Source organism: Elephantulus edwardii, unplaced genomic scaffold (genome assembly GCF_000299155.1).
Source record: "Elephantulus edwardii isolate Elephantulus edwardi_28Jun2011 unplaced genomic scaffold, EleEdw1.0 scaffold00012, whole genome shotgun sequence".
Classification (NCBI taxonomy): domain Eukaryota; kingdom Metazoa; phylum Chordata; class Mammalia; order Macroscelidea; family Macroscelididae; genus Elephantulus; species Elephantulus edwardii.
In genome coordinates this window covers 5,984,157-6,008,037 of record NW_006399762.1, presented here as the reverse complement: position 1 = coordinate 6,008,037, position 23,881 = coordinate 5,984,157, and the positions used below count along the sequence as shown (strand labels likewise).

At 38.0% G+C, this 23,881-nt stretch overlaps 1 protein-coding gene across 2 annotated transcripts in view; it reads right to left on the bottom strand.

Moving 5' to 3' along the window:
- The window catches only part of PRDM5 (PR domain containing 5), a 341,046-nt gene that overhangs the window by 247,144 nt on the left and 70,021 nt on the right, over positions 1 to 23,881 (bottom strand). For both annotated transcript variants that reach the window (XM_006881055.1, XM_006881056.1), the window contains exon 3: positions 2,781 to 2,903. In XM_006881055.1, coding sequence (XP_006881117.1) covers positions 2,781 to 2,903 — 123 coding nt within the window. The remainder of the gene's footprint in view (positions 1 to 2,780; positions 2,904 to 23,881) is intronic.

Genomic DNA, 23,881 nt, shown 5'->3' with positions numbered 1-23,881 from the left:
GCCTCAAACCTGTTCCTGACATAGTTCTGAAATTCAGGTGGGATAGACTCAAAGTTATATTTTGGTTCTCGTGGATTAAGTTTACTTTTCCTTAGCTTCAGTTTGAACTTGCATATGAGTAGTTGGTGGACTGTTCCACAATCATCTCCAGGCCTAGCTTTCACAGCTGATATTGAGCTTCTCCAGTGGTTCCTTCCACAGATGTAATAGATCTGATTCCTATGCATACCATCAGGTCAGATCCATGTGTATAACCTGCGTTTATGTCTCTTAAAAATGTGTTTATGACTAATAACTCATTGATTGTGCAAGATTCAATCATCCTATCTCAGCTCCATTTCTGTCTTTGAGACCATGTTCTCCGACTGCTGATTCTTCTTCTCTGTTCCCAACTTTTGCATTCCAGTCACCCATTATTATCAATGCATTTTGATTGCATGTTCAATCGCTCTCTGACTGTAAAAGTTGGTATAAATCTTCTATTCTCTCTTCTTTGGCTCTGGTTGTTGGTGCATATATCTGAATGATAGTGGTATTCACTGGACTTCCTTGTATGTGTATGGATATTATCCTGTCACTCACAATATTGTACTTCAAGAACAATCTAGAAATGGCTTTTCTAACTATGAAAGCAACCCCATTTTTCCTCACCTTTTCATCTCCGGAGCAGTATATCATATGATCATCTGATTCAAAATGTCCCATGCCGGTCCATCTCATCTCACCAATGCCTAGTATGTCAATATTTATGCATTCCATTTCCTCCTTAACAAGAACTAATTTTCCTACATTCATGGTTCTCATATTCCATGTTACAATCACTAGTGTCTGCTTACAACTGTTCCTCTGGAAAACAACCACTTGGCCAACTGACTGAAAAAGATCTATATTTGTTCCCATTCCAAAGAAAGGTGATCCAACAGAGTGTGGAAACTATAGAACAATATCGTTGATTTCACATGCGAGCAAGATTCTGCTGAAAACTATCCAAAAACAACTGGAACAGCACATTAGCAGAGAACTGCCAGAAGTCCAGGCTGGGTTTAGAAGGTGTCATGGTACTAGGGATATTGTAGCTAATGTTAGATGGATCTTAGCTGAAAGCAGGGAGTACCAGAGCAATGTCTATCTGTGCTTCTTTGATTATGCAAAGGTGTTTGACCGTATGGACCATAACAAACTGTGGCTGACTCTGAAAAGAATGGGAATCCCAGGATACTTGATCATGCTAATGTGAAAAGTATACATGAACCAAGAGGCAGTCGTCAGAACAGAGCAAGGAAACACTGCATGGTTCAAAATTGGGAAGGGCGTACGCCAGGGATGTGTCCTGTCTCCATACCTTTTCAACCTGTATGCAGAACAGATCATCCGGGAGGCTGGGCTCTATGAGGAGAAATGTGGTGTCAGGATTGGTGGAAGATCTATCAACAATCTGTGTTATGTGCATGACACAACCCTGCTTACTCAAACTGAGGAGGACCTGAAGCGCTTGCTGCTGAGGGTCAGGGACTGCAGCCTTCAATATGGATTGAGACTCAATGGCAAGAAGACAAAGATTCTCACCACTGGACCAATTGGCAGCATCAGGATGGATGGTGAATCGATCGAGATTGTTCACAGCTTTAGTCTGCTTGGCTCCACAATCAACACTCTGGCACAAGCAGCCAGGAAATTAAAAGACATATTGGGATGGGAAAGTCTGCTGTAGGGACCTCTCTAAAGTACTCAAGAGCAACGTTGTGTCTCTGGAGACTAAGGTGCGTCTGGTACAGGCCATGGTCTTCACAATCACTTGTTATGCATCAGAGAGTTGGACAATGACCAGGGAGGATAGAAGAATTCATGCTTTTGAGCTTTGGTGTTGGAGAAGAGTGCTGAGGGTGCAATGGACTGCTAAGAAAACAAACAGATTCATCCTGGAGAGGGTTAAACCGGGCTTATCCTTGGAGGCAAGGATTCTGAGGCTTCGTCTAACATACTTTGGTCATGTTGTAAGGAGGGACTGGTCCTTGGAGAAGGACATTATGCTGTGTAGGGCAGGCGCAGAAGTGGGAGGCCCTCTGGGAGACGGATTGATTTGGTGACCGGGGCAATCGGGATAAGTTTGTCGGAGACAATGAGATTGGCACAGGGCAGAGAAGAGTTTAGATCTGTTGTATATAGAGTCACTATGAGTCACAAGCAACTCGAAGGCACATAACAACAACAACAAATAATCTTTAAGACGTAATTGTCAAGCCTTTCTTCTGAGGCAACTTTAAAGGAGTTGGACCTCTAACCTTCTGACTAGGAGTAAAATGCTTCATCACCTGTACCAGTCCAGGGATTCCATACAAGGATACAGGGATAGTGAATTCAATCTAACATGGTTCTAAATGTTAAGAAGTACAAACTCTAGTCATGAGTATATATACTTAAATAATTCCATGAAGCCTTTTGCAGTCAACCACATAAAGACCATGAAAGAAATACACATCAACATACATTTTCTGAATCAATTAAAAATGTTTTAAAGTAAGATTTGTCAAGGATCTTATCAAACCATATCATTTATTCCCTCAATAGTTCTCACAAAGGGAGTGAGCTTGTGTCAACTTGCAGTTAGGCTTACCCATTACAGCATATGCTGACTTTATGAGATTTTTCTGCTTTTATGAGGCAGTTACTGTTATTTGAAGTAGGTCACTGGGAAATGAATTTAAAACAGAGGGTACATTTATAAATTAAGTCACTCCCCCTCAGAGTATATAATACAAATAAGAAGCAAGTAAGCTCACTTGAATCGCAGCCAAGTTCTTCTGCTCCTGAGATGGTGCCTCATGAACAAAGCGAAGCCAGTTGGAGTGTCGTGGGTTGGTAGCATCCAAAATGTACAGAACTTCTCCCTTACTTCCACGAACCTGAAACATAAAAGACTTCCAGGTTCACACTCAGTATCAGTATTTATCAGACCAAAAGTATCAAGGATAGAATAAATTTTTTTCCTAAGTATATACTTTTTTTTTATGACAGGTGCTAACTAGAGGTTGGAGTAACATGTATTCTTCCCTTAAACATAAACGAAGCCTACTATTTCCTTTGGCAGATGTCTGGTTGACACATTCAGAAACACCTGTGCTAACAGCTCTTTTCTGGTCAAAAGTATTTCTTTTTGTATGCATATGTCTTCCAGTCACAATCATTCAGAGGATAACCATAATTTAAAACCATCTCTCCTTTTCCTAAAAAAAAGGGGGGGTTAGCATTTTTTTTCCTCTCTCTCAAATGAGAGGGAAGAAAGCGGATGGTGATGTCAATTATTTTCATTTCTCTTTCCATCTGTTGGTGAATTACTCCTGCATAAGGAGGAGAATTTGCTCATTTCTCACTGGGAATGGTATACCACAGGGCCACACATTTTACTAGTAGATGTATGAAACAGTTTTGAGTTTGTCTTTTCATGACCTTCACACAAAGTGTGAGCAAGACGGTGAGCTGTATTTCCTATCTTATTACCATCAGCCTGCTTGGTTACATCTACCTCACCTCACACTTAGCTGGGAAGAAGAGTACAATTAAGTAAGCCGTTAGCCCCATCAGACTTGAATCCAAGTTGCTTGGATCGCCAAAACTCCTTCATCATAACGTGTCTAGTTTAAGAAAGCATATATACCAATTCTCATTGAACTATCATTTGTATTTGTTTATACTGAATTAAAATTCAGGAGATATGAAGAGAAGAAATGAGTGTTTAAAATAAAGTTAAAATAACTAAAAAAGAAAGAAAGACATGAGTGTTTAGTACCCAAATCGCCACCAATAAGAACTATTATTTTACCTTTACAGTTCTGAGGTGGGAAACGACAAACTTTTATTAAAGAAAAAAAAAAGAATAAAACACAAGCAGGCTCATATTTTCAAGATACCTTTGGACACTCACTCATTCACTCAACAAATACTTATTGAATGTCTCCCATGTACCAGGCACTGCATAAAGCAATGAAGACTTTTTAATGGAAAGTTTTTAAGGCCTCTCGCCTTAAGACAATTAAAAGAAACAAGTAAGCATAGAATCTAGCTTTAGATAAAGGTAAGGATGAAGGAGAAAACTAAAGCAGAATAAGGAAAAGAGTGGTTAAATGGAGAAAGACTGTGCTAGATGGGGTAGTTGGGCAATGACTTTCCAGTGAGAAACCGTTTTTAATGAAAGCAAAGAATGAGCAGCAGATGGCTGCAGAAAGAGTATTTCTATGCAGAAGGAAAGGTAAATAAAAGGCAAGCAGAAGAATGAAAACAAATTAAACACCCATTCCAAAAACCAAGAAGGCCATGGGAATAGGAAAAGAAGGACCAACAGGAAAAGTGATAGGCATTGAGTTCAAATAGGTTGGCAGAGGTTAGATCATACACAGTCATACAGACCATAATCTCCATACAGAGATCAATTTAACAAAAATTGCTATAAAAACATCTGCTATATACAATGCAAAGATTGTATTATAGCACATTGACTTTTAACATTGTTGTTGTTAGGCTTGCAACTCATAGTGACTCTTATTCAATAGCCCTAAAATCTGCTCTATCCTATTCCAATCTGACTGTTTCTGACACACCTACCCCAGTAACTGAGTCAATCCATCTCATCGAAAGCGAGGGTCTTCCTCTCTTGTACTGTCCCTCCACCCTCACAAGCATGATGTCCCTCTCCAAGGACTGGTCCTTCCTTGCAACAAGCCCAAAGTATGTCAGATGAAGCTGCGGAGTCCTTGTCTCCAGGGAGCAGCCTGGTTTCACCCTCTCCAGGACGAACATCATTGTCCATAGTATATTCAATACTCATCTCCAGCACCACAGCTCAAAGTCATCAATTCTCTATCATCCCTAGTCATTGTCCAGCTTTCTGACAAATAGCAAGAAATTGTGAAGACGATGATCTGGATTATGCACACCTTAGTCTCCAGATTGACAACATTGTTCTTCAGCACTCTGGAGAAGTCCCTGACAGCCAACTTTCCCAAAGCAATTTGTCTTTTGATTTCCTAGCTGCTGTTACGAAGAGTGCTGATTGTGGAGTCAAGCAAACTAAAGTTGTTAACAATCTTGATCGCTTCACCATCTATCAGCCCAGTGGTAAGAAGTTTTGTTTTTTGATGTTGAGCTTCAACACACTGTCGCCCTGGGGGAGGGGGAAAACTGCTCTTTTTATCTTAAATACTAACATATTTCTCAAACCTTTTCTATTTTATTAAATGTCCAAGGATATTCCCAATGATAATATTATTAAGTCTTTCTAATAAAACTGCAAGGAACCTGTTTGGACTGCTAACTGAAGGAAGGTAGTGTGAAACCATCAGCTATTCTGCAGAAGCAAGACAGGCAGACTTCAAAAGAATTTACAGCCAATGGAGTGTGGTTATGTGTCCAAACTGATACAACAGCAGTGGGAAATAAAATATCAGGAATATTTAGGATTATACAAACCTTGTCTTCGTACTTCATATGCTTAAGTGAGAAGTTAAGAAATTTGTAGTATTTGTCACTAAGTCACAAACACTTTTAAGATATACCGTAAGATGTTTGTGATCATTGTCCTACATCCCTGCTTACCCAAGACTCATCACTACAATAGACAGAGTATTCTGTGAGCCTCTCCCTCAGGGAAGACACCAGTGTCCCCTCCTTGGAATATCTAATTTCAAACATTTATGTACATAGTCCTTCCTTTCCAAGTTCCTCACAGTTATAACAGATCTATTTATACTGAAAACACCTAAGTTAAACAGATCTACTGTTAATTTAAACCACTAAATACTTGAGAGAAAAACATTTTCTCAGAGTAACTGAAACTTTAAATCTATAATCATTGAAATCTACAACAACCCAAGTAATTTTATGTAACTGGACAATAATGGGTTTACTTATGGCACATCTCAGTTTCAAAGAACAGCACTAGTTACAGGGATGTGTTTATAGCCCTTTTTCAGTTAGACATTTGTTACTCAGTATTAAGCACAATATATATCAGATGTGTTTGACATTTGGAATTCTTTCTTCAAAGATATGAAACATACAGAGATTTCTCTGTGACTTATTTGGGCTTTTACCAGGGGCACTCTTTGTTCTTTATTTATTTCCGCTTTTTCCCAGACCCTTTGGTTCTAACTCTGTTCAATTACTCAGTATTAGTAACTCATTTTCCTCCCCAATTCATTACATCAATGTAATTTCTGCCTGTCTACTGTCTTGTCACACAATATTTAGACCTAAGAGAAATGTACAATTTCATTTTTACATTAAAACGTTGCTGAAATGTGCCCCTTTTAATACAGACATTCAAAAACTGATTACCTATGCTTTTAATATTATCACAACATTTCACATTCTCATTTTTTATTATTAACACAATTTCTGTCGAACCCCTCTTTTTGTTTTTAAATCCAAACATTTTTTTTATTTCAACTCAACTTTTTATGCTCGTATGCAGGTTTCACTGGCTACATGCTTTCTCCATTCTTCATATGCAGGCCTAAATACTTCACGAACACTGTAAGATTACCTGTTTGCATTTTCATCTTCCTATCATAACTGCAGCATTCTCCTAAATGAAATATTTTTAAAAGTCTTTCAAAAAGAATCTAATCCATCTTCCTTCTTGCCAACAAAACCAAACCAAAACAATCCCAGACAGATGGCTACTATTAAAGTCTCCACCTATCTGTTAATTTGATTCTAAACCCTGTGGTAAAAAAAAGAAAATAACCCAAAATATTTTAAAAATACAATCTGTAAAGAAAATTCAAAATTCTATCCATGTTTCAGCCAGTCATCAACATTTGCCACTAAGGTGTATTTTTATCCTTTCAAAACTAGTCTTACAAATTCTACCATCTTTTATTTGAATTTTCATAAAAACAAAAGTCCTCATAACTGTCTTACTTAGAAATGTCTTCTTCATTTCTGAGGTTCGTAATGAAAATACCCTTATCAGTGAGAAAGGAAAGAGGAAAAATCTGGTGTGAAAAACAATGTCTACAAATTTTGTAAGTAAACTAGTATAAAATAAAAAAAAAAATACTGAATATGGCAAAATAGTTTTATTTATACAGGCTTCCTAAACCAGTTTCACAAAAGGGTTAAGTAACAAGGTGAAGGGAAGAAATCCTCATGTGAAAATGGACACCATCAAGTTTCAAGGGAGTTTTTCACTTTTCTATGAAGTTGCCACTTTACATTAAATAAAAACTCTCCCTATACAGAAACGAACAGGTTGTGATTAACACTATCCACACCACTTTTCAGATATCTATAAGAAAGAATGTACTAGGAATTGCTATCATTGAAAAGCACTTTTTCCCCCTATATAAGCCAAGTGTAATGTTAGCATAAAACTGGCTTCCCCCCCCCTACATTTTACCTTAGCTCCCTCTAATCTCCAGGTATCTTAACTGTAGACACGTGGTCTTTCAAATCATCAACAGCAGTGGGACTAGAATAAGAGATAGAGAAAGAATGCTTCCCATACTGGGCATCAAGACTGTAGGGAAACTCAAGATGCTGGTGAGAATGAGAGTAGAACAAGACCCTGGTGATACTGTTGGAGAGACCGTGGAATTGCTGTGGAGAAAGTGAGGCAAGGTGTAACCAGAGGAGCCCTGAGATAAAAGCCACAGTTAAAGGTTTTGTTGTTCTTGTTGAATGCCTAAAGAGAAAGTGACTTATAACTACTCTGAGGCAAACCTTACTGGACAATTGAGGAAACCAAGCTTCTTGAATTTGTGTTGTAAACTGAAACTAGGACTTCCACTAATTAAGGAATTGTGCTTTGATGTTAATCTGGTTTGGAACTGCTAGACTAAACCTGAACTTGTATTGTGAGATATTCTTTGTCTCTCCCAGTCTCCAACTTATTTCCCAAATAAATCCCATTCTCAGTGTCAAAACTGTGAATAAAGTCTGTTAATCAACAACAAATAAATGAAACCAACAAATCCCTTGCTGCTGGTGTGGCATTAGAGGCACCATGGCACTGGTTATCTGCTTTCTGCTCTGGGACAGTGCTGTTTTCATTCCCTCTGGACCTTTCAGAGTGACGTTCAAGCCCTATGCCCTCATATTCGTTTCCTGCTATCCAGACAACCAGTAATCGAATTTAAGTCACAGCTTATTTTGACTTCCCACTCAGAAAAGAACAGAAGAAACCATAAAAACGGTCAGCTTAATTATAGAAAACACTAATGTGTAACTGAACAAGATAACTGGCAATTAGTATTCAATGCAAATCTTTTTGTCTAAATTTACTTTTGTGGGGGACTAAATTGTATAGTCAGTAGAGACTTGCCCTGCAAACCTAAAGGTCATGCCTCTCTGGCCTTTCAAGTCCACCAGAGGCTCTTTAGGAGAAAGATGGGCAATCTTCTCTGGTACAATTTACAACCTGAGAAATATGAGGGAGGGTATGCTTTGTGTCACTTCTCACTAGATGGCAATGAGGTTTTTATGGGGGCAGGGGGGACCAAATCCCAATTATTTGGCTAATTAAAAAAAAAAGACCTACAATGTTACCTTAAAAGTTTCTTTCAAGAATTTCAAACTCCTGAAGAAATTTGCACTCACTACGTATATATCACAAAGGTTCCCAAAGTAAAGCTAATCAGCCAGACTTGTCTCCAGATGTGGGAAAATGTAACTGATAGATATAATCTTATTTAACATATGGTAAAATTTAATGGCAGTGAAATATAGTCAATTCCAAAAGGATAGCAATAATATCCCGATGAGAAGTCACACGGTCTCATATTGTATGACTGACTTATTTATTAAAGAAAACAAATTTCCTCTTCTGTCTTTCAACAAAGATTCATAAGAAGGTAGTTTTAGGCATTGAGATTTAGAGTATGGATTTCTTTAGAGTATAACATGTCATCATAGTTTCATATTTAAATTATAAGCACTTTCTTTCTGCAATTGTTTTTAACTGAAGTAATACCATATGCCAGCCTTCAGTGTTTAATTAACCAGACTTCCGGATATCTTCAGGAGCACAAAAATGCAAGCATGTTGTAGAGAGTAATCAATTCTGACAGCACACTGTTGTCAGATTTAAACCAGAGAGAGACTTTCAGAAAACAGCAAGGATCATCACAAGAAGGAATTTGCAGTGATTTATAATTTCCAAGCAGTTGGTTAGGAATTTTTTTTCCTGTTCCTTTTCAATACAAAATATCTGTCTAAAATTTGGGCTTGCTTTGGTGTTTACAAACATATATATACACACACACACACACACACACACACAGCTTTTATCTCTCTCCTGTACTCTTTCCTCCCGACAATACCATCTAAGAATTCTGATTCATGAATGTCCCTGTCTTCCAAAAGGAAAGTAGGGGCCTATGTCTCTTTACTGAACAATATGGACAAAGTTAGTATTTAACTTTAAAGGAATGATGACTTCATTTTTGTCATTTCTTTTTGGTATGGTGCTGGTTGCCATTGAGATCATTCTCACTCTTTTACTCCATATGAAGAAAACAAAGGGTTTTGAAGGCTGTAACTTTCCAGTAGTTGATCACGACACTTCTTTTTTTTAAAGGTACCTGTGAGTGGGTCTGGAACACCAACCATTCAGCTAATAATTCTTTTGTAGAACCCAAGAACTTCATGACAAATGCAAGGCCCTAAATATTTCAAAATTACAGAAGACTCAGGAAGTATCACACAGTGGTTATAAAAGGCTGGACTGGGAATCTAAAATCCAGCATTACCCAGGACTCAGACTACATTACTTTGGCTGAGTCATTTCCTTTTACTGTGCACAGTCTCCTGACCTCTAATACAATAGTGAAAGCCTCTGCCTTGCTGTCCTTACAAAAATTGAGCAACCATGAAGTAGGACAAGATGCATAACAGTTTCTTATCCAGTACTGGATAATATACAATCATCAAATGTTAGTAAAATGAGGAGCCTGAGTTGCAGTGGTTAACAGACACCATAAAGACAATACTCAGTTTTAATGGCATAGCCAGGGATAGATGCATTATTTTCTGCCATTCTAAACACCATTCTTGAAATCCAAATAAATATACAAATAGTCTTGGCTTGCACAGTTGATATGTAGGTACTAGCAAATCTGATGTCATTACAGCTGTACTGACACGCATTCCTCTTCACACCACCTTGTAACCAACTGCTATCAACACTACCTCTCTCATATGAAATAACTTTCACTTTCCTTCCACAAGTAGCCACTGAAATTTCTGAAGGCAGAAATCCCTCCTATTCTGTTTTCTCATCCACATGACAAAGCAGCAGCTCCATTCTTGTCTGGTGTGACTTTTTTTCAATTTCTTCCATTGTTGTTTATTTACTTACCAGCTGGTCAGTGTTCTTAAGACGGGACATAATGACCAAGAAAGGATTACTGTGACCCATGATATGGGTATTGCTTCTACTCATGTGGTTTAAAACCACTTTTTAAGGTTTTTTTCGATTGCCACATCCAACATTTGGATGCTGCTGCTAATCTGTATTAAGGAAAGTTACATGACACCTTCAACGATACAAAGGCAAGTTTTACTGAGAAACCTGGTCAGATAAAATTTGGCTAAGTAAATCCTATACTTGAGCACTGATCACTCAAATGAAAATCTTTTCTTGCTTTGATCTCAATAAATACTTGGTTCATTAAAATTTCAGCTCTGAGGCCTCCTTATGTTTACCACAGGATATATTCTTTCACTGTCTGTATAGAAAGAGGAGGCAGAATGAAATATCCCATATGTACCCCGACCCAGGCCTTCTGAGTGGTTTGAATTGTGAATAGAGCCAACATGGCACTGAGGGGCAAAAAAATCAGGCCTGAATATGTAAATTTTCATTTCCAATGTATTTCTTCTAAAAGTTTTAAAAAAGCCTATGAGAGAATCAACATAAAACATTTAAAAGTATTTTTCAGAGTACTTTTAAAATTGAGTTCAGTTTTTTTTCTAAAGAAATTAACTAGGGGAAAAAAAAGAAATAACTGACACAAAGGAAAGACACAATAAGAATGCATCATCTTTTCCACAGCTAATTTTTTCCATATCTGTGACTATACCACCACTGTGCCCTTTGAATAGCTTTACAAACCGTTTTGGATATTCAGATTTCTATAGCATTTGCAGACATTATTGATGCAAAAATAAAAACATTAATTTATCTCGCATTCACTTATGTATCCATTCTTTCAACTATTAAGAAAATATAGGCGTTTTAGCATATGCATTATGACAGCTATTTTGGTTCTTTAGTGGTTTTTACGTTTACTTCGTAATTTTTCTCAATATTATGAGATAATTAACTTTTGCTGTAAGTAAAGTATCATTTAACAAAGAAGAAAGCTACATGAATAAAGTTAATGTGTCACTTAATAATTCAACAGCATTTACCAGTGACACTAGTGTTGTTTCTGTTGTTGTTGTTGTTGTTGTTGTGTGCCGCCAAGTTGCCTGAGACTCACAGCAACCCTATGTATACACTAGTGCTAAACCCTGCTCTATCCTATGCCAATCTGTCTCTGACACACCCACCACCATTACCTCAGTCACCAAATTAATGCTTCTCATCGAGGGTCTTCCTCTCTTGCACTGTCCCTCCACCCTCCCAAGCATGGTATTGCTCTCCAAGGACTGGTCTTTCCCTATAACATGTCCAAAATATGTCAGACAGAGCTTCAGAATCCTTGCCTCCAAGGAACAACCTGGTTTCACTCTCTCCAAGACGAATCTGTTTGTTCTCTCAGCAGTCATGGTATATTCAATACTCTTCTCCAGTACCACAGTTCAAAGGCATCAATTTTCCTTTTATCATCCCTAGTCTGTCTAGCTCTCTGATACATTACAAACATGCAAAGACTATGGCCTGGATCAGGCACCCCTTAGTCTCCAGACTGACTACTGCTCTTCAGTACCCTGGAGAGGTCTCTGACAGCAGACTTCCCCAATGCAACTCGTCTTTCCATTTCCTAGTTGCTGGTTCCAATAGTGCTGATTGTGGAGCCAAGCATACTAAAGCTGTTAACAGTCTCAATCTCTTTACTGTCTATCATGATGCTGCCAATCAGCCCAGTGGTGAGAATCTTTGTTTTCTTGATGTGGAGCAATGATGTAGAAAACTTCAAACTTGGTTAAGTTGTATAAGTTTATGGTTTTGTTCAGTTTTTGAATACAAATTTGAGTATGCATAGAACTGAAGTCTTGAAGTCCAATTCTGAGAGAATTTTCTCTATGATCTATTTATTAAAAGAGTTCCTTAAATGTGCCATATACTAATTAAAACTTTTGATACCAAGATTCTCTTTATTACACAAGAAATCAATTCCAAGAATTGGTGACATAACTAATGTTGTTCGTAGCAGCATTATTCACCAATGCAAGAACATGGAATCTGCCCAGATGTTCAACCACAATTGAATGGATTGAGAAATTATGATACATTTAAACAATGGAATACTACAAAACATGCAGGAACAATGATTTTGTAAATTATTACCTAGCTTGGGAGGGACTGGAGAGCATTATGCTGAGTGAAGTGACTCACTTTCACAAGGACAAATATTGTATAAAACCATTACTGTAGAATGAGGATCCAACACCGGGGTACAGGGGGATTAATCATGCAGTTTTACAATTTGATGGGTGAGGGAAATTGGAAGAATCTGGTCTGAAAAACAATGTATTCGAATTTTGTAAATTAGTATAATAATAAAAAAGTAATGTTATATATTTATATACTGATCTACACTCTAGAGTAATCACATATCTGTTATTTTATATCTCATAGTAAATCATGATGTTTCATTCTTATCATTTAGATAAGAAACTGAAGCTCAGAAAATTTAGGTCATGTCACTTGAATGACATAAAGCTGCATGTGACAAAGCCTCATCCTCTGTTCTATTCTATTGTGAATACTGTCAGCTCTGGTGGCCTGGAAGCAAGTCACTGCACTGCCATCAGTCCACCAGCAGTTCCACAGGAAAAGGATCGAGAATCTCCTCCCATGCAACTAAGTGCCTCTGAAAACTTTACGGAGGGTCAGCGATGGCTGCAACAATTCAACGGTACACAAAACCAAAAGCAACACTGTCAAATCTAAGACAGTTTCTCCTTTCATTTTCGGTAGTCTTTAAAGTCTCTAAAAGTAGAAGTTTTATCTTTTACATTTATCTCCACTCCTAGTGTTTAGAACCTTTGTGTTTAAATGAATGCTGAGCTAATGGCATTCAATAAGATTTAGTTGAATGAGTTATTACTTCTTGGTCTAAAAGCAATATATACTTGTCATGGACTTTTTCAAACATATAGGAAGTGGGGGAAAATACCTGTATTCAGTCATTCAATTGTAGCTACTATTCTATTTTTAAATATTTGCAAAATAGAGGAAATGGGGAAGTCCAAATTCTAAGCTCTAGAGAAAAGACCTATTAGTTCATAATAAATTATATCAATGATAAGTATCATTCTCTAAATAATCAACAAAACAAATGAAACTGTCAATATTTATCCTAGACCAAGGATGAAAAAGTAAGGCTTAGAAGGCCAGATGAAAGGAAACAGAACAATAAGAATGGAAATAATGAGAATGCTGACGCGTGAAAAACTGAACTAGTATCATTGAACAGTATGTATATAAATTTTTAAACATGAATCTAATTTACTGTGTAAACTTTCACCAAAAACATAGGATTGTGTTTAAAAAGAGATATTTTATATCTGAAAACTCCTGCATAAAGGGATGGTTGTTTGTCATCATGTGCCATCAAGTCACTTGCTACTCATAGCGCCCTATGTACAAGAGCTCTAAATGCTGTTCTGCCCATGCCAACTTCACCGTCTCAAAAACACTCATTCCCACCACTCCACTCACAAAATCAAGCCATCTCATCAAGAGTCTTACTACGCCATCCCTCCACTCTCTCAAACATGATGTCCCTCTCCAAGGACCAGTCCCTCCTTGCAACATGCCCAAAGTATGTCAGACAATGCTTCAGAATCCTAGACTCCAAGGAACATTCTGGCTTCACCCTCTCCAGGACAAACCTATTTGTTCTCCAAGCAGTCCATGGTATATTCAACACTCTTCTCCAGCACCACAGCTCAAAGGCATCAATTCTCTTTCTATCATCCCTATTTACTGTCCAACTCTCCGATGCATAGCACATAATTGCAAAGACTATAGCCCGGATCAGGTGCACCTTAGTCTCCAGCCTGACATCTTTGCTCTTCAGTACTCTTGAGAGGTCCCTCACTGCCTGATTTTCTGTGCTGTTACCAAGAGTTTCGACTATGGAACCAAGTAAACTAAAACTGTTAACTATCTCAATCTCTTCACCACCCATACTGATGCTGCCAATTGGCCCAGTGGTCAGAATCTTTGTACTCTTGATGTTGAGCTTCAATCCAAATTGAAGACTGCAGTCCTTGACCTTCTACAGCAAGTACTTCAGGTCCTCCTCAGTTTCATCAAGCAGGGCTGTGTCATATGCATAATGCAGGTTGTTGATGATTCTTCCACCAATTCTGATGCCACATTCTTCCTCATACAGCCCAGTGTCTCGGATGATCTGTTCTGCATAGAGACTGAAAAGGTATGGAGACAAAATAAATTCTTGATGAACCCCTTTCTTGATTTTGAACCATCCCGTGTCTCCCTGCTCTGTTCTGATGGCTGCCTTTTGGTCCAAGTACAGGTTTCACATTAGCACAATCAAATGTTCTAGGATTCCCATTCTTCTCAAAGTCAGCCATAGCTTGCTGTGATCCACACAGTCAAAAGCCTTTGCAAAGTCAATGAAGCACAAATAGACATTCATCTGGTAGTCTCTGCTTTCTCTCAAGATCCATCTAACATTAGCTATAATATCCCTAGTACCAAGACCTCTTCTAAATCCAGCCTGCACATCTGGCAGTTCTCTGTTGACATACTATTCCAAATGTTTTTGGATCATTTTCAGCAGAATCTTGCTTGCATGTTATATAAATGATATTGTTTGATAATTTCTGCACTCTGTTAGGTCACCTTTCTTTGGAATGGGAACAAATATTGATCTCTTCCAGCCAGTTGGCCAGCTGTCTGTCCTCCAGATTTCCTGGCACAACTTAGTGAGCACATCCAGGACAGCGTCTGTTTGTTGAAATAAATCAATTGGTATGCTGTCAACTCCTGGAGCCTTGTTTTTTGCCAATTCCTTCAGAGCAACTTGAATTTCCTCCTTCATCACCATAGGCTCTCATATGTTATTTCATGAAATTCCTCTGTGTCAGTCAATTCCTTCTGATACAGTGACTCTGTGTACTCCTTCCATCTTCTGTTTATACTTCCTGGATCATTTAACATTCTACCCAAACTACCTTCAAGTATTGCCACCCATTGCTTGAATTTGGTTTTCAACTCCTTCAGCGTAAGAGACCCTGAGCAAGTTTGGCCCTTTTGATTTTCTGACTCTAGCTCTTTGCACATTTCATTACAGTATCTTGTTTTGTTGTCCCGAGCTGCCTTTAGAAATTTTCTTTTCAGCAATTAGAAGTATTAAGTAACAGAGATCATTGTACCTTCCACAGAGGAAACAAATTAAAAAGTTACACAATTTGCTTTTGATCCTAACTGCCTAATCCAAATTTCTTTTTTTTTTAATTTTTTTTCCAAAATAGTTTTTAAAATGTCATTAAATTTAACATATCCAATTTAAGTAACTCTTAACTGTATTGGTATCTTCAGCATTTATAAAGCCCCACAGAATAACAAATGGATTCTTTTAGAATAAGAATGTGCCTAAAGTCATCTAAGTTCTTCTCAATTAATATGTTGATACATTCTCTTCTCATAATATTCCAGTCATATATTTGTGATGAAAAATCGAATAATATGCCTCACTAAAAGGCATTTTTAAACAGTAATTAATAGACATTTCTTTGGTTATTAAAAATATGCTAAGAAAGATTACAAATCAAATTTTAGAATACTGTTATTTTTATTCAGGTTACATCTTCCATTTGAATGAGGAAACAGAGAATAAAAATAAACAAAATACACACAAATTTAAAGTAATATACTAATTATCATACACTTTGCATATCTATAAACTTCATTCAATCCAAAACATTTAGTGCACATGTATGCAAAGAAACACATAGCTCCATATCATAGGTATACACTAAGATTAAAAGTAAATATTATTGCAGAAAATAGTTGTAGTGTTAAGGGTTTAATTGTTCAAAATGGTTACCCTAGACACTGACTTTCACTTTGTCAAGTGGATGGGCGGGAATATGCAAATAGGGCATGTTAGCCTGTCTACAAGGGGGCTAGTCTCATGATTAAATTGAGCAGATTCAGCAGCAAATTTTGAGAATCTTACCACCAGCAAAGAAGTAGCAAGAGAATGCCCTTTGGGGCCAGAGATTCTTCTGCTAGCCAGACCTACAGGAGAGCAGCAGAATCAGAGAACCAGAAAACATACATGAGGCAGAAATGGCCTTGGGACTGCTATCTCAGTGAACCCAAGCTAAGAGCCTTTGCCAAAGTTTGTTGGAGGACTACGGGGACTGCCTTAACTGGCAGGACTAAGCTCAAGTGGGAAAAGGATGGACAATCTCCTCCCATGTGATTTGTTGTCTCTAAAAACCTATCAGAAGGTCAGGTATGAGTCAGTTCTGACTTGATGGTACACAACAAAAACAATAAGGGCTTAAAGCCATAAAGCTGAAGGTGAAGGTGCCTGTGAGCACATTTGAGAAGCTGTTCTGACTAAGTGATTGTTTCGGCTACCAACCTGAATTACAATATTTTGACTTCCATAAAATGGTTCTATGTGTTCTCTGAGCTATTGAAACAGATTCCAGACCCAATAGAGTTGTAAGATTGGTGTTGGCATGAGTAGAAAGAGATGTGGGAGTGCAGAGAAGTTGTCTGATCTCATGGAAATTTTTTTTGTGTTGCAGATCTTGTTTACGGGAACAGTTCCTCCTTATGAAATTCATCAACATCAGATCTCACCTTCCCCATGCACTCTTGCTCTTTTCACAAGAGTACACCATTTAAAGCTTCTGATAGAGATGGTATAAAGAAAATGTAAATACAACAAGCCCAAGACTCAATCTTTAGAAAAGCCAGCTTGCAAGATTGATTCTGGCTGTTGGAGTGAGAATCAGGCACTAATTCTAGCTAATTGTTAGTAAAGAAGGATGCTTCACTGTGCCTAAACGGTGAAAGCAATATGGTTTATGTTGAACACCTGTTTCCCTTCTTGGACTCTGGAATGTTGGTAAATATTAGCCTGATAGTACCTATGTGACTAGCCCCCAATAAAAATCTCAGGTGTTCAGTTGCTAATGAGCTACCCTGAACAGAAACATCATACATGTGGACAACATTTTCACTGCTAGAGGAAAGAGTATGATTTGTGCGCCTCTCTCGGGGAGAGAACTCATAAGAAAGACGATGGATTTAATCAGACTTCACCCATGCTTTATTTATTTTGTTCTGTTCTAGTTTTCCCACTTATGATCTGTGTCATGGTCTCATGTCATCATGTATCCATATCATTGCCATGATATAACTATCTGCTCCATCCCATGAGTCCTTTCAGAAAAACTAGAAATGTAGAGATGATATATAGAATCTCAACACAGAAAGTTAATTTAGTTTCCATTAATAATAAACTATAAGACAAATCATGTGAATCAGAAGATCACTGGATACAAATCAGGCAACAGAAGAGCAGAATCTTTCAAGATAGAGTTTTACCATCATTGTTTGGATTATTAGGCGATGTCTAGTCAAGTACGTACAACTCACAGCAACCCTATGAACAGTGGCTCCTGTGCCATCTCCACACTTACTGACACACTAGAGCACATTGTGGAAGTCACCATGTTAACCCACATGTTTGAGGATCTCCCTCTCCTTCACCAACCATCTTCCCTTACAACCATCAGGTCCTTCTCCAAGGAAGAGCCCACTCTGAGCAACATGGCTGAAGTATGTGAAGCAAAGCCTCATCATCGTTGCCTCTGAAGAGCACTCCAGCTGCACCCTCTCCAAGACATTGGCAGTCCTTGGGATGTTCAGTGCTCTTCTCCAAGACCAAAATTCAAAGACATCAATTCTTCTGTCATCTCTATTCATTGTCCAACTCTCAGATGCATAGCAAGTAATTAGAAAGACCAAGACTGAATGAGAGGCACCTTAGTCCTCACACTGACATATTATTTCTCAATAATTTGGAGAGATCCCTAATTTCAGTCTTTGTCAATGCACTCTTATTATTGTTGTTGTTACATGCCATCGAACTGCCTGTGACCCATAGTGATCCTATGTACAGCAGCTCTGAAGCCTGACCTATCCTGAGCCAGTTTCACTGATCCCGACACAACTACCCCCATTGCCCTATCTACTATTTACTGTATCAATCCATCTCATCCAAGGTCTTCCTCTCCTGCACTGTCCCTCCACCGTTCTGAGCATGATGTCCTTCTCTAAGGACTGGTCTCTCCTAGCCATGTGCCCAAAGTATATGAGATGGAGTTTCAAAATTCTAGCCTCCAAGGAGAAACTTGGTTTCACCCTCTTCAAGGGCAGACTTACTTGTTTTCTTGATGTTCAGTCCATGGTTTGTTCATGACTCTTTTCTAGCACAACTCGAAGGCATCAATTATTCTATCATCCTTCGTTATTGTCCATTACTCTAATGAATAGCAACTAATTGCTAAGACCAGAGCCTGCATCAGGCACACCTTAGTCTCTAGACTGACATCATTGTTCCTTAGCACTCTGGAGAGGTCCCTGACAATAGATTTTCCCAGTTCAATTCATCTTTTGATTTCCTCATTGCTGGTGTCAAAAGTGTTGATTGTGGAGCCAAGCAAGCTGTAATTGTTAACAACCTCGATCTCTTCTCCATCTACCATGGTAGTGCCAATTGGCCTAGTTGTGAGAATCTTTGTCTTCTTGATATTGAGCATCAGTTCATATTAAAGACTACAGTCCTTAACCATCTGCAGCAAGTGCTTCAAGTCCTCCTCACTTTCAGCAAGCAAAGTTGTGTCACCTGCATAATAAAGGTTGTTGATGAATCATCCTTCAATCCTGATGCCACATTCTTCCTCATAAAGCCCTGCTTCCTGAATGATCTGTTCTGCATACAGACACACTACATCTCCTTATTTCCTGACTGCTGGTAACAAGGGTTTTAATTGTGGATCCAAGAAAGATGAAGTTATTAACAGTTTCAATTTCCTCTCCATCCATTATGATGTTGCCTATCAGTCCACTGGCAAGAATGTTTGTTTCATTGACATTGAGAGGCAATCCATACAGAAGGCTGCATTCCTTGATCTTCTGCAAAAAGTGATTAAAGTCTTCCTCACTTTCAGCAAGCAAAGTTGTGTAATCTACATAACAGAGGTTACTGATGAGTCTCCCTCCGATCCTGATGCTATATTCCTCTTCATAGAGTCCAACTTCTCAAATAATTCACTTAGCATACAGACTGAATAGGTATGGAAAGAGAGTACAATTATTCTGCACTCCTTTTTTAATTTTAAACCATGCAGTGTTTCCTTGCTTTGCACAACAGCCCCCTGTTCCAGGTGTAGGTTGGGATTTCCATTGTTATTAATGTCAGCCACAACTTGTTATGTTCCATACAAACACCTCTGCATAGTCAGTAAAGCATAAATAGACTTTCTTCTGGTATTCTTTACTTTCAACCAGGCTCTATCTGACATCAGCAGTTATATCCCTGGTGCCATGCCTCCTTTAAATCCTTCTTGAACTTCTGGCAGTTCCCCTTCTGTATACTGTTCTAGCCATTTTTGAATGATCTTCAGCAATACTTTGATTGCAAGTGATAATAATTATATTGTTTGATAGTTTCCACATTCTGTGGGATCACCTTTCTTGGGAATGGGAACAAATATGGACCTCTTCCAATCTGTTGGCCAGACAGCTGTCCTCCAAATGTCCTGGCATTGATTAGTGAGTGCATCCAAGGCTGCACCTGTTAAATGAAACAGGTCTGTTGGTATGCCATTAATTACTGGGGCCTTATTTTTTGCCAATATCTTTAATGCAGCTTCCACTCCTGCCTCCATTGTTTATATTTACTTCTTGATTTTTTTTTCACTGTCAGTCAGTTCTTTTTGATACAGTGATTCTGTGTATTCCCCCATCTTCTTCTGATATTTTCTGGGTAATTAGCTGACAGAGATTAAACTATTTCTATTCAGTCAAAGAAAACAAGTATATTTTTTTTTAAATTAAAATGCATATGGTAAGGTTTGTGCCTTTCCATGACTCATAAAAAAGTCAAATCCTTCAACTCTGATGGCTTAGTGGTAAAGAGTTGCACTACCAACCAAAAGCACACAGCTGGAATCTACCAGCAATTCTGAGAGAGAAAGATAAACAATCTCTTCCCATGCAGTTTACTTCTGGTGGAAATCTACTGGAGGGTCACTTATGAGTTGGTAACACTTATGGTGCATAGCAACAATAGTGTTCAGCCAAGGAGTTTTGTTGTGGTTTTAAAAATTTTTTTTTAATTTTATTATTTTTCTTGTGTGTACCATCAAATTGGATCTGACTAGTACAGGAGGAGATTGCCCCTCCTTCTCCAGCAGGTCATCTGGTAGATTTGAACTGTGTGCCTTCAGGATTGCAGTGCAGCTTCTTGCCACGAGGCCACCAGAGCTCCCTACACCCAAGGAGTTTTAAAAGTAATTTTAACTATATAATAGTAATTTCTGTGAAATGGTTTCAAAACCTAAATCCTGTATCAAGAAACTCCAGGGAAAAGTATAACACTGAAAGAATGCAACAGCAGATTATATTTTTTTTTAAACAGATGCATAGTGACTATAAATTTCATGGGGGAAATTTGAGTAAAAGACAATGAGGCTTAAATTATTCACTCAAGAAATATCACAGGAATCACAGAAAGAAAATAATGAGTGTATCAATTAGGATGCTTTTTCCTTCATTGGGCAATAGCCTCAATAGTATACGATCCACCTTCATAGGACTTAATTGTCATAAGGGTAATAGCTGCAAAAGGAAGGTTTGAAATTCGGCTTATATTTCAGTTCACCTGGAAAACCAATGGGAGTAATGGTAAGATAATCAACAACTCTAATATTCAGAACAGATTTGTTACTGTGGTTAGGTGCCATGAAGTCAACTATGTCTAATAGTGACAACATATTGAAATCTTGCCATATCCTGTGCCATTCTTAAGATCTCTACCATACTCAAGCCCATTGTTGCAATTACATTCATTGTGTCAACTGATTTCATTGAGCGTCTTCTTCAGCTAACTTGCTACTTTACTAAGCATGGTGTCTTCTTCCGAGGTCTGGCCTCTCCTGATAACAGGAAGTCCAAGGTATGTAAGACAAAGTTTCACACTCACTCTCTGCCTCTAAGAAGCACGCAAACTTGTTTTATCTTTTGTCAGTGCATGGGTTATTGAATATTCTTTGCTAATATTACAATTTAAAATTTTCAATTCTTTGCTCTTCCATATTCACTGCATAACCTCACATGTATGAGAAGCTACTCAAAATACTATGGCTTGGATCTGATGCACTTTAGTTTTAAAACTACAAAGAGATAACTGTATTAAATGAATATGCTATGTAATGATTTAGGTATGAAGTAATAAAGCTCTGGAAAGAAACAATGGTAAAAAGTTCAAAGAAAGATATAACCTAAAAAAATCATGATGTTGCCTATTGGTTCAGTGTTGAGGATTTTTGTTTTCATTGTCTAGCTTATGGTGGTTGAAAAGACCTTTAAAGAGGTCTTTTACAGCTACCTGGCCCAACACAATAAATATAACATGTGATTTCATAACTATTGTTTCTGGTGTTTGAATTATAAAGTCAAGTAAATCAAAATCCTTAAAAACATCAAACTTTTTTGTTCATAATGTTGTTTATTGGTTGTAGCTGGTTTGTATTTTTTTTTCTTTTTTAATCATGTCATAGTGAAGTGGAAAGGATCCTAAACCTAATAACTTCTGAATGATGCATTATTTAAAAAATAAGTAAGTAGAAAAAGATACAGGGAAGATAGCATGCAAAGATAAAGACAGCTGAATCTGCAATCCTTAGAATGCCAAGAATATACAGAAGTTATTAAAGTGCAGAGGCAAAAAAATAAAACTACCCCTAGAGAAGATTCTCTGAGCTCAAACCCCTGGTGTTCAGAAGGGGGAAGAGGGGAATTACAGTCACACTAGAAAAATATTAGTACCATAATAAAACAGAAAAGAATAAAAATACAACTGATATATAATTCATAGAGGGATTTTGAATGTCACTAAACAATATCAATATGGTTAATGCAGACTACACTCTCAAAGTTACAAAGTTTAGAAAAAGACATCTTCCCCCAGAAGTAGATCTCTAACAAAGTTGCTTCTGAAAGGTTTAAGTCTTTCACTCAAAATTTCTAGCTAAACCTCCTACTTTCTAACATCTAAAAGAGAAGAGAAAGAATGGCTCAGACAGGACCACCAACACCCATGTTGCACATGGTTATCTTTCACTATAACACATGTTCTAAAATTCTGCCAGAAGGTTCTAGGCCAAGAGACAGGATCAATGTAATAGAAATATCTCTATGCTACAGATAGACCTGTGTCTGGCCTAAATAATATTTTGGCAACAAATACCCTGGCAGGAAATGCCATGAAAACCCAGAACACAAACATTACAGCAGGGAATATATTCTGATAAAAAAAAAAAAAACCAACCAAATAAACAAACAAACAAACCTACAACAACTGGATATTTTTCTCTTTACTCTGATTTTCTAACAGCAGATATGACATGTCCTGGCCCAGGAAATCACTGAAAACTAGAACTTTTTCCTGGAGCATAGGAGAGAACTTTTCAGGAAGGGTTCTATGGGATGTGATCAGGAATATGAGTCCCTCAGGAATGTGTTCTTTCCTATAGATCTGACACTTAACTGTCCACTGGAACCCACTGCCTCTGCTACTTAGGACACTTAACCCATATTCATAAATGTCCTCACTTCTGATACCAGGACAGAGCCTGTTTGAGAAAAATAAGCAACAATTCAACAATAAAAATCCAGAAATAATTTTAAAATGAGCAAAGGATTTAAAGAGACACTTTACAAAAGAAACAGAAGTGGCCAAGAGTCACATGAAGTTCAACTTCATTAGTCACAGTTGTTGCTGTTGTTATTATACAATATTCAGTCACCTATGGCTCAGAATGACCCTATGAACAATAGCTCTGAACCCTGGCCTCCCTAAGCCAATTTCACAGTGCCCAACATACCAGCCTCCATTACCACAGTCCATGTGTCCACCAGGGTCTTCCACTTCTGCACCGACACTCCAGCCTTCCAGATATAATGATGTTCTTCTCCAAGGACTTGTCCCTCCTGGTACTATGTTCAAAGTATGTGAGTAAGAGCTTCAAAATCTTTGCCTCCAAGGAGCAGCTGAGTTTTACCCTTTCCAAGACAGACCTTTTTGCTCTCTTGGCCGTCAATAGTATGTTCAATACTCTCCTCTAGTACCACAACTCAAAGGTATCCAGTTTTTTTCTGTCACTTTTACTCATTGTCCACCTCTCTGATTCACAGCAAGTAAATATGAAGACCATGGTGTGGATCAGGCACACCTTCATTTCTAGACTGACATCATTGCTCTTTAGCACTTTGGACAGATCCCTGAGAACAAATTTCACAAAGCAACCAATCTTTTGATTGTTGTTGTCGCTATGTGCCGTCGAGTCACTTGCGACTCATAGAGACCCTATGTACAACAGCCCTAACACTTGCTCTATCCTGGGCCAATCTCACTGCCTCTGACACACCCAT